The following is a 10960-nucleotide window of genomic DNA, read 5'->3' on the forward strand; positions in this document are numbered from 1 at the left end:
GTGGTACCGGGACCTCGTCTGCTGATGTCGTCGGACGGTGGTGCATCGTCAGGAGTGCAGGTGAGGGCTGTCCATTCCCCTGCTGGTGGCGGTGAGCCTTCGGGTGGGTCTCCCCCTACCCTGAGGGCTCCTGCGGTACAGCCCCCCCGAGATCGACCTCCTTCGACCTCGGCCCCGAGGAAGCGACGGCTGGATTCTACGTCCTCCTCGTCGGTGCCGGGGAGCTCCGCTGACATGCTTCGGAAGAAGTCGAAGAAGCATCGACACCGGTCTCCTCCCCACGTCGGCACCGAGAGCTCTGGGTCGCCGAGGGAGTCGGTACCCAGCAGGCATCGGCACCGAGAGGACCGCTCACCCTCTGTTCAGGAGGTATCGATGCGCTCCACTCTGGACAGCCCGGAACAGCCTCCACGCCCGGAACAGGTTCTGACGTCGACGCCTGCATCGACCTCCATGCCTTTCTCTGCAGCCGCTCTGAACGAGAGCCTCCGGGCCGTTCTCCCAGAGATTCTGGGAGAGCTGTTGCGCCCTACCCCTCCGTTACCGGCGGTGCTTGCGCCTCCGGTACCGTCGAGCGTGGCGCCGGCTGGCCCATCGCCCGGGGTGAGGTCCCTGACGTCGGTACCGCGTGCGGTGCCGACTGCGGCCACCTCCCAGGAAGGCTCCCCGACTACGTCGGCGGAGGGAGCTTCGCCGATGCGGGCGAGGGAGTCTACCTCTCGACGCCCCCATCGTGGACGTGGCTCCACTGAGTCGAGCCGGGCGAGGTTGCAGACACAGGTTCGTGAACTTGTGTCTGACACCGAGGGTGAGGCCTCGTGGGAAGAGGAAGAAGACCCCAGATATTTCTCTGACGAGGAGTCTGAGGGTCTTCCTTCCGATCCCACTCCCTCTCCTGAAAGACAGCTTTCCCCTCCTGAGAGTCTGTCTTTCGCTTCCTTTGTCCGGGAGATGTCTACGGCCATCCCCTTCCCGGTGGTTGTGGAGGACGAGCCCAGGGCTGAAATGTTTGAGCTCCTGGACTATCCTTCTCCACCTAAGGAAGCGTCCACTGTTCCCTTGCACCATGTCCTGAAAAAGACATTGCTTGCGAACTGGACCAAGCCATTAAGTAATCCCCACATTCCCAAGAAGATCGAGTCCCAGTACCGGATCCATGGGGACCCAGAGCTGATGCGCACTCAGTTGCCTCACGACTCTGGAGTTGTGGATCTGGCCCTAAAGAAGGCTAAGAGTTCTAGGGAGCATGCTTCGGCGCCCCTGGGCAAATACTCTAGAACCTTAGACTCCTTTGGGAGGAAGGCCTACCATTCCTCTATGCTCGTGGCCAAAATCCAGTCTTACCAGCTCTACACGAGCATACACATGCGGAACAATGTGCGGCAGTTGGCGGGCTTGGTTGATGCGCTCCCCCCTGAGCAAGCCAAGCCTTTTCAGGAGGTGGTCAGGCAGCTGAAGGCGTGCAGAAAATTCCTGGCCAGAGGGGTGTATGACACCTTTGATGTTGCGTCCAGGGCCGCTGCTCAAGGTGTGGTGATGCGCAGGCTCTCATGGCTGCGTGCCTCCGACCTGGAGAATAGACTCCAGCAGCGGATTGCGGACTCGCCTTGCCGTGCGGACAATATTTTTGGAGAGAAGGTCGAGCAGGTGGTAGAGCATCTCCACCAGCGGGACACCGCATTCGACAAGTTCTCCCGCCGGCAGCCTTCAGCCTCTACCTCTACAGGTAGAAGATTTTTTGGGGGAAGGAGGACTGTTCCCTACTCTTCTGGCAAGCGTAGGTACAATCCCCCTTCTCGACAGCCTGCGGCCCAGGCTAAGCCCCAGCGCACTCGCTCTCGTCAGCAGCGTGCGCCTCAGCAAGGCCCCACGGCTCCCCAGCAAAAGCAAGGGGCGAGCTTTTGACTGGCTCCAGCAGAGCATAGCCGACATCCAAGTGTCAGTGCCGTGCGACCTGCCGGTCGGGGGGAGGTTGAAAGCTTTTCACCAAAGGTGGCCTCTCATAACCTCCGATCAGTGGGTTCTGCAAATAGTCCGGCAAGGATACACCCTCAATTTGGCCTCAAAACCTCCAAATTGTCCACTGGGAGCTCAGTCTTACAGCTTCCAGCACAAGCAGGTACTTGCAGAGGAACTCTCCGCCCTTCTCAGCGCCAATGCGGTCGAGCCCGTGCCATCCGGGCAAGAAGGGCTGGGATTCTATTCCAGGTACTTCCTTGTGGAAAAGAAAACAGGGGGGATACGTCCCATCCTAGACCTAAGGGCCCTGAACAAATATCTTGTAAAAGAAAAGTTCAGGATGCTTTCCCTGGGCACCCTCCTCCCCATGATTCAGGAAAACGATTGGCTATGCTCTCTGGACTTGAAGGATGCCTACACACATCCCGATACTGCCAGCTCACAGACAGTATCTGCGATTTCAGCTGGGCACACGTCACTTCCAGTACTGTGTGCTACCCTTTGGGCTCGCCTCTGCGCCCAGGGTGTTCACAAAGTGCTTGGCTGTAGTAGCAGCGGCACTTCGCAGGCTGGGGGTGCACGTGTTCCCATATCTCGACGATTGGCTGGTGAAGAACACGTCCGAGGCAGGAGCCCTGCAGTCCATGCAGATGACTATTCGCCTCCTGGAGCTACTGGGGTTTGTGATAAATTACCCAAAGTCCCATCTTCTCCCAGCACAGAGACTCGAATTCATAGGAGCTCTGTTGGATTCTCGGACGGCTCGCGCCTATCTCCCAGAGACGAGAGCCAACAACTTGTTGTCCCTCGTCTCGCGGGTGCGAGCGTCCCAGCAGATCACAGCTCGGCAGATGTTGAGATTGCTAGGCCACATGGCCTCCACAGTTCATGTGACTCCCATGGCCCGCCTTCACATGAGATCTGCTCAATGGACCCTAGCTTCTCAGTGGTTTCAGGCTGCTGGGGATCTAGAAGACGTGATCCACCTGTCCACGAGTTTTCTCGAATCCCTGTATTGGTGGACGATTTGGTCCAATTTGACTCTGGGACGCCCTTTCCAAATTCCTCAGCCACAAAAAGTGCTGACCACGGATGCGTCTCTCCTGGGATGGGGAGCTCATGTCGATGGGCTTCACACCCAAGGAAGCTGGTCCCTCCAGGAACGCGGTCTACAGATCAATCTCCTGGGGTTGCGAGCGATCTGGAACGCTCTGAAGGCTTTCGGAGATCGGCTGTCCCATCAAATTATCCAAATTCAGACAAACAACCAGGTTGCCATGTACTATGTCAACAAGCAGGGGGGCACCGGATCTCGCCCCCTGTGTCAGGAAGCCGTCAGCATGTGGCTCTGGGCTCGCCGTCTCGGCATGGTGCTCCAAGCCACATATCTGGCAGGCGTAAACAACAGTCTGGCCGACAGACTGAGCCGGATTATGCAACCTCACGAGTGGTCGCTCAACTCCAGAGTGGTGCGCCAGATCTTCCAAGCGTGGGGCACCCCCTTGGTGGATCTCTACGCATCTCGAGTGAACCACAAAGTCCCTCATTTCTGTTCCAGGTTTCAGGCCCCCGGCAGACTGGCATCGGATGCCTTCCTCCTGGATTGGGGGGAGGGCCTGCTGTATGCTTATCCTCCCATTCCTCTGGTGGGGAAGACTTTGTTGAAACTCAAGCAAGACCGAGGCACCATGATTCTGATTGCTCCTTTTTGGCCGCGTCAGATCTGGTTCCCTCTTCTTCTGGAGTTATCCTCCGAAGAACCGTGGAGATTGGAGTGTTTTCCGACCCTCATCACGCAGGACGAAGGGGCTCTTCTGCATCCCAGCCTCCGGTCCCTGGCTCTCACGGCCTGGATGTTGAGAGCGTAGACTTTGCCTCTTTGGGCCTGTCAGAGGGTGTCTCCCGTATCTTGCTTGCTTCCAGGAAAGATTCCACTAAGAGGAGTTACTTCTTTCTATGGAGGAGGTTTGCCGTCTGGTGTGACAGCAAGGCCCTAGCTCCTCGCTCTTGTCCTACACAGACCCTGCTTGAATACCTTCTGCACTTGTCTGAGTCTGGTCTCAAGACCAACTCTGTAAGAGTTCACCTTAGTGCAATCAGTGCATACCATTACCATGTGGAAGGTAAGCCGATCTCAGGACAGCCTTTAGTTGTTCGCTTCATGAGAGGTTTGCTTTTGTCAAAGCCCCCTGTCAAGCCTCCTACAGTGTCATGGGATCTCAATGTCGTTCTCACCCAGCTGATGAAACCTCCTTTTGAGCCACTGAATTCCTGCCATCTGAAGTACTTGACCTGGAAGGTCATTTTCTTGGTGGCAGTTACTTCAGCTCGTAGAGTCAGTGAGCTTCAGGCCCTGGTAGCCCAGGCCCTTTACACCAAATTTCATCATAACAGAGTAGTCCTCCGCACTCACCCTAAGTTCTTGCCAAAGGTCGTGTCGGAGTTCCATCTGAACCAGTCAATTGTCTTGCCAACATTCTTTCCCCGTCCTCATTCCTGCCCTGCTGAACGTCAGCTGCACACATTGGACTGCAAGAGAGCATTGGCCTTCTATCTGGAGCGGACACAGCCCCACAGACAGTCCGCCCAATTGTTTGTTTCTTTTGATCCCAATAGGAGGGGAGTGGCTGTAGGGAAACGCACCATATCCAATTGGCTAGCAGATTGCATTTCCTTCACTTACGCCCAGGCTGGGCTGGCTCTTGAGGGTCATGTCACGGCTCATAATGTTAGAGCCATGGCTGCGTCGGTAGCCCACTTGAAGTCAGCCTCCATTGAAGAAATTTGCAAAGCTGCGACGTGGTCATCTGTCCACACATTCACATCTCATTACTGCCTGCAGCAGGATACCCGACGCGACAGTCGGTTCGGGCAGTCAGTTCTTCAGAACCTGTTTGGGCTTTAGGATCCAACTCCACCCCCCGAGGGCCCTGTTTTGTTCTGTTCCAGGCTACACTCTCAGTTAGTTGGTACATTTTTTTAGGTCAATCTCAGTTACGTCCTCGCCGTTGCGAGGCCCAATTGACCATGGTTGTTGTTTTGAGTGAGCCTGGGGGCTAGGGATACCCCATCAGTGAGAACAAGCAGCCTGCTTGTCCTCGGAGAAAGCGAATGCTACATACCTGTAGAAGGTATTCTCCGAGGACAGCAGGCTGATTGTTCTCACAAACTCGCCCGCCTCCCCTTTGGAGTTGTCTTCCCTTGTTTCTCTTTTGCTACATACGAGACTGGCCGGCTCGAGCCGGTTTCGGGCGGGAAGACGGACGCGCATGAGCGGTGCGCGCGAGGGCTAGCAAAGGACTTTGCTAGTGAAGATTCCGATTGGAGGGGCTGCCGTGGACGTCACCCATCAGTGAGAACAATCAGCCTGCTGTCCTCGGAGAATACCTTCTACAGGTATGTAGCATTCGCTTTACAAGATAAGCACAGGCTGTGTTCTCTAGAGGCCCCACAGGCACGAGACTACATATAGCTCCTTGGCGCCTGTGTTCTTTCAAGACCATCTTTTGAGCCATTGATGATGGCCTCCCTTAAAGATCTCACTCTGAAGACAGTTTTCTTAGTGGCCATCTTGTTGAAAAGAAGGGTTTTAGTTGAGGCCTTGTGCTGCAATCCATTTCTGCCCTCTGGATAGTTCCCTCATTCTTTTTGAATGTCATTTTCCCTATTCCATGTGAATTGGGAGGTTTCCTTGCCTTCCTTTCCAGATCCAAGGATTCAGATGCTCTATCCAAAAGACTAGAAAGTAGGGAAGGACCAACAAAAAGTAGAAAAAGGAAACCTTGGAGTCGAAAAATGACAAACACAAAAGTTTACTATAACTTAAAACTTAAAAAAAAAAAAAAAGGGCCAGTAGGTCTACATAAAACAAATCTCCCCCTCCCCCCCCCCCCCCCCAAAAGAAAAAAATAGTAGGAGTTTAGAAGGACTCGACACAGTGCTGTGTTTTGGTGCAACCACCTGCATCAGGAGTCACAATGTGGTTCTAAACACAAGTGTCTGTTGTTGGGGGTTAAATAATCATCAAAAGGAAATTATCAGTATAAGTGCTTTCGCTGCTAAACACTCCAAAGAGATTTAGTGTATACCACTGAGCCTGTTATGTTGGGAGTCTGTGTCCAGTCCTCCTGAACTTCTCCTGTTTTAGGGGGGTTTGTTTTACGTAGACCCGTTGGCCTATTTATTATTATTATTTTAACTTTGTGTTTGTCATTCTTTGAAGTTTCTTTTTTTCTAATTTTTGTTGGTCTTTCCCTACTTCTTTTTTCTTCTGTATTTTTTCATAGGGACTTTTATTCCTTTTTGGTATTTGCTATTTAGAAGACTCCACAAGTTGGATGTCAGGAAAGGTTTACTTTGGTACTTGCAGGAAATGAATACCTTATGTGTCTCTGATCACTTGTTTGTGCTTTTTTGTGACCCATGTAATATTCCATCATGTATTGGATTGAGGTGGTGGTGGAAGCAGCCTATGTTTGTTGCAATAAGCAGGTGCCAAGATGTTTGAGGGCTCATTTGACTTAGGTGCAAGCAGAAGCCTGAGCGGTGTTGCCTGAGGATATCTGCAGAGTGGTGACCGGTCATCACTACATTCTTTCTTGAGGCATTACAGTCTTGATGTGCTGGTCAGCCTTTGGCAGTGCAGTTATTCAGGGGATTCTGCTCTTCCCCCCTCCCAGTGAGATTCTGTTTGGGTACATTTCCACTTGTTCAGACTGGTATGGTAGAGATGGATGGTGAAATTTAGTTACCTATTAATTTCCTTTCCTTTAGTTCTGTTATACTAGTCTGAGATCCACCCTTGACTGCAATTGTGTGGGACTCATTGAGGTCTCGCTTTTGCTCTCTAGTAGTGCATGTGCATATTTTAGGAGTTAAAATTTCTATGCTGCAGTGATCAGATGAGGCTTGAGTGTGGCACATTTGACCTTAATCTGCTTTGGCAGTGGTATACTGGAGAATTCCAGGGGGCACCAGTCTATGTACTGGTGGTGATGATGCTGGAAAAATCAGTCGCCATCTGCTGGTAAGGGGGGATACAACCCACTTGTTCATACTGGTATGGCAGGACTATAGGAAAGGAAATTAATTGTGACTACATTTCACTTTTTCAAATACTGTGGAATAAAAATATAGTTGCCTGGATGCTTTCACACTGTTTCTTTCATAGCTTGAAAGTTATATTGAAAAGAAGGCTTTAATAAATTTTCATTTTGTGATGTATATTTTGCTGATTGCAACTTATGTACTACTGATAAACTTCCCAAGAAGGTGATTTAGAGAAAATCGTCTCTTCACCTGTTAGACTCTCAGCAAATAAGAGACTAATATGAATTTAATCAGTTAATCTACATTAATATGAGTTAAGCACACAATAAATAGGCCTCATTGAGATGGGGCTTGCATTATTTAATGTGTATTAATACATAATAGTGTGCTTTAGTAGATAGAGCATGTTTGGATTTGAGATGGTTATGCGATGTGGCCAAGGTTACAAGCAGTGTCACTGAGAGAAGCAGGCTTTGAACTCTGGCTTCCACTGGCAGCCCATTGTTGTGACCAGTGAACGGCTACTCCATTTCATTGTTAACCTCTGCAGTGTTTTACCTTTATATTCAGGGAGGTGCAAGCACAATATTGTTTTACTTTTATATTCAGGGAGGTGCAAGCACCATATCAGCTGGGAACAAACCAAAGGGCAGCTCTGAGTGACTATAAGGAAGAAGTGAGCATCTTGGCTTCCTTAAAGTGAGTGGGTTGATGTGCTTACATCTCATTAGATAAATTATGCAAGGTCAGCTTGCTTCCTTGGTGACAGCAAGTGCAGGAGCTGGAAACATCTTAGATCCCTAAAATAAATACTATTACCCATAGATCAAAGTAGGGCAGTCCAGAGCTGTAGGCCCATGAGGACAGTGTATTTCTCTTGCCTAGACATACAAGAAAACCCATGGAGCTACCACAGACCCCACTCCTCCTACCCACCATATTACCCTAAGAACAACATCTCACTTCTGCATGCTTCTTTCATGTGTGGGAGGACACTCGGGGATGGGGGAAATGTCTTGTACTGACCCCACAATGTCAACCTTCCAGTTTTCTATTTGAGATGTGTGAAGAGGCAAAAAGAGCACCATGAGGAGAGAGACATGGGGTGGAGGAAGGAGGTTAATAAACATCTTCCTGACTCAGATGGGAAGTACATACTGTACACAGGTTTACAGGATTTCCATGATGAACATTTTGTTCCTAAAAGTGTTCTGTGGAAACTTGGGATGTTCTAACATCTTTTCCAGCTTTAGCAAGTAAATTTTTTTTTTTTTTTTTTTATACACATTTTGGTAGATTCATAATCCCAGATCCCAGTTTTTCTAGGGAAAACCTCAATTTGTTTATGGCCTCTTTTTGGGGAGAATGGGATGGATGTAGGGAGTGTCTTGTGTCCTTCATCCACTGAGTTTTCAGTCCTGTGGAACCCTTCAGCCCTTTTGAAAGTTAGGAAGTTGTGAGGCATGAGAAAGCTTGGAGTGTGCATGCATGGGAAGAGGATTGTATTGCTTTCTCCCCCTCTCCTTGGGTTCATTTCCAGAAAATTTCTACAGCTACACAATATGGTCTTGCTGCCTCTTTGATTTGTATAACTATTCCTATCTTTTCTTTTACAGGAACGCCAGACCCGAAACAAACAATAGCAATAAGCCTATTCAGTGTGCTATGTAACCAGAACTGATCTCAGATTCAACTGTTGGGGTGGGGAAGAGAAGAAATTCTTAAATTAGAATTAAACTGAAAGTCTGGTGCTGGATCCTGGCATTGAGAGAGACTAAAGCTTTCCACTTCAGTGTAAAATCTCATGCAGGGGAAAATGACTGACTGTCATCTTTTACCTACTTCTTAGAGGAGTGTAGTTTTTTTTTTTTTTTGTTCCTGTTTTGTTGCTAGGTGAATCTGTATTCATCTGTATTTCTGTAAAAATCCTTAAGAATCCAGTTTAATAAAGATGGATATGTTCTAATTTGCTTTAAAGGCAGTAAATAATAATGGAATATAAAATTGAGATGCAAATTCAAATACTTCCCAAAGATTTTTTTTTTAAATTAAGAATCCTCACTTGCCAGCAATTATGCTCCTAATTTTCCTGTTCAGTTACTTCCTAAACTACCTTCATGATTTAAAAAAGAAAAAAATATATCTATATCTATATCTATATACACAGTCCTTTTTGTGAGATTTTTGCACATAAGCTTTTATTTAAACATTTCCACACTTCAGAAATAGTGAAGCTCTTTTATATGCCTCCCATTCATTTTGTCTAGATGACATTTACTTGAAAAATTGTGCTGACATCCTGATTTGATTTACTAACATTTTTCCCCATCAGAAAAATCAGCTTGAGAATAAAAATTTTAAAAACCAGTTCTTACGTGTGAATCTGTTTGGAGGCAAATCTGCTTCCTTTAGCTGCTGTGCCCATTGCTGACATGGGCATGACTGACTGCTCCTGCCACATACTGGTGCTGCTGCTTTTGTGGGTTCTGTGGCTTTAGTAATGTGATTGACATTTCAGGGCATTTTTGACTAATGTTTTAAAGCATTGAGGGTCTTCTCATGGTCAAGTTTGGAATATTTCAGTTTGTCCTTTACCCTCCCTTTATCCTTTGTCATTTCTACTTATTTGTTATGTTTTAAATTGAAATAAATGTTCTCCTAGGAGATATTGAAGGGGGTAGAGTGGTGGATTGCATCTTACCTGTCTTTGGCATTTTGTGTATGTCTAATCCACATTCACACCTAGTTGTTGTGTTGGCTTAGTAAGAGAAGTGTTGCCAACCTAATTTGACCTCTGTGGATGATACCTTTTCTTTTGTTTCTGATGCTTCAATTCAGGAATTTTTTTTAAAGTGTGAAAATCATGCTTCGTTTAGTTGTCCTTATGATTTTACCAAAAATAATTCTCTATTACTGGCTACAGTGTGTGAAAGCTGGATGGACTGTGCTGCTGTAGCAAAAGACCACTGCAGAATGAAAGGTCACAGTTTGGACACAAGACTGGATCTCCTACTGAACAGTTCTTTGGATAACCATGTTTGGGCTGGATTCTGTTCAAGGGATGGCATGGAGTTTAGTTGGCACCACTGGGAAAAAAAATTCTGAAGTGAAACACGCTGTTTTGTTGTACCTTTTTCTGGACAGAAGGGAAAATGTATTGAAGAGGCAGAAGCTGGATCTGTATCTAAATGCATGGGCCGCTGGTGCTCCTCGCTGTTGCTCTAGCACACGCAAAGCTGCACGCCTTTTATTGTACAGGATCTTTTACTATATTAGAAAAGCAAATATCTTCTGAAAACTATTTACTCTAAAAAGGACCTTGGATTTAAATAAGAAAATTTAAAGTGTATCATTTAGACTTGTATTTAGCTCGTATCATTTCTGTCTCCGGACTGTTGCTGCCTGGGTGGAGTAATGGATGACATTGGGTTAAACTTTCCTTTCCTCTAGGAGACTTACAAGCCTTAATAAACAATATCTATTTAGCAAGTTTAATGTTGTATTTCCCCCTTTGTGTGCTGATTTTCTTCTAACTGCTATTAAATTACTCAAATTATGAAGTCAGCTGTGGTGAAATTATACTACCAAAACTTCTGTGAGACCAGCTTTTGTCAGCCACTAAAGAATCTGTTCATCTCTAGCTGTTTGACTAGCATATACAGGTCTTGCTGTTTGTATTTCAGGATTATCGGGACCCAGAAAAGGAAGTGGGTGTATAGACTTTGACTTCATTCCATCTGGTAACAAACAGTACATAGTGCCCTGAGTAACCATTGATGGGAAATGAACAGTGTTTTATATGAAATCATACTGTTCCATGCCGGCAAGTACTATAAGCTAATTAAATTGATACCATCACCAGTAGCCTTTCCCTGAAGATGAACCAATTAGGGCATAGCCTTTAATTAATGGGGAAGTGATGTTGCTTTAACCTTTTGCTCTGTAAAATATA

The 10960-nt window shown here is 47.5% G+C and overlaps 1 protein-coding gene across 5 annotated transcripts in view; it reads left to right on the top strand.

Moving 5' to 3' along the window:
- YTHDF1 (YTH N6-methyladenosine RNA binding protein 1) overlaps positions 1 to 10498 on the top strand; it is an 82640-nt gene extending 72142 nt beyond the window's left edge. For 2 of the 5 annotated variants that reach the window (XM_030210994.1, XM_030210993.1), the window contains exon 5: positions 8625 to 10020. In XM_030210994.1, coding sequence (XP_030066854.1) covers positions 8625 to 8626 — 2 coding nt within the window. In that variant the 3' untranslated portion in view covers positions 8627 to 10020. Of the gene's footprint in view, positions 1 to 7617; positions 7708 to 8624 lie in introns of all 5 variants that reach the window. The other 3 variants (XM_030210991.1, XM_030210990.1, XM_030210992.1) reach the window with 3 other exon arrangements.
- The last annotated feature ends 462 nt before the right edge of the window (positions 10499 to 10960 follow it).

Source organism: Microcaecilia unicolor, chromosome 8 (assembly GCF_901765095.1).
Source record: "Microcaecilia unicolor chromosome 8, aMicUni1.1, whole genome shotgun sequence".
Lineage (NCBI taxonomy): Eukaryota > Metazoa > Chordata > Amphibia > Gymnophiona > Siphonopidae > Microcaecilia > Microcaecilia unicolor.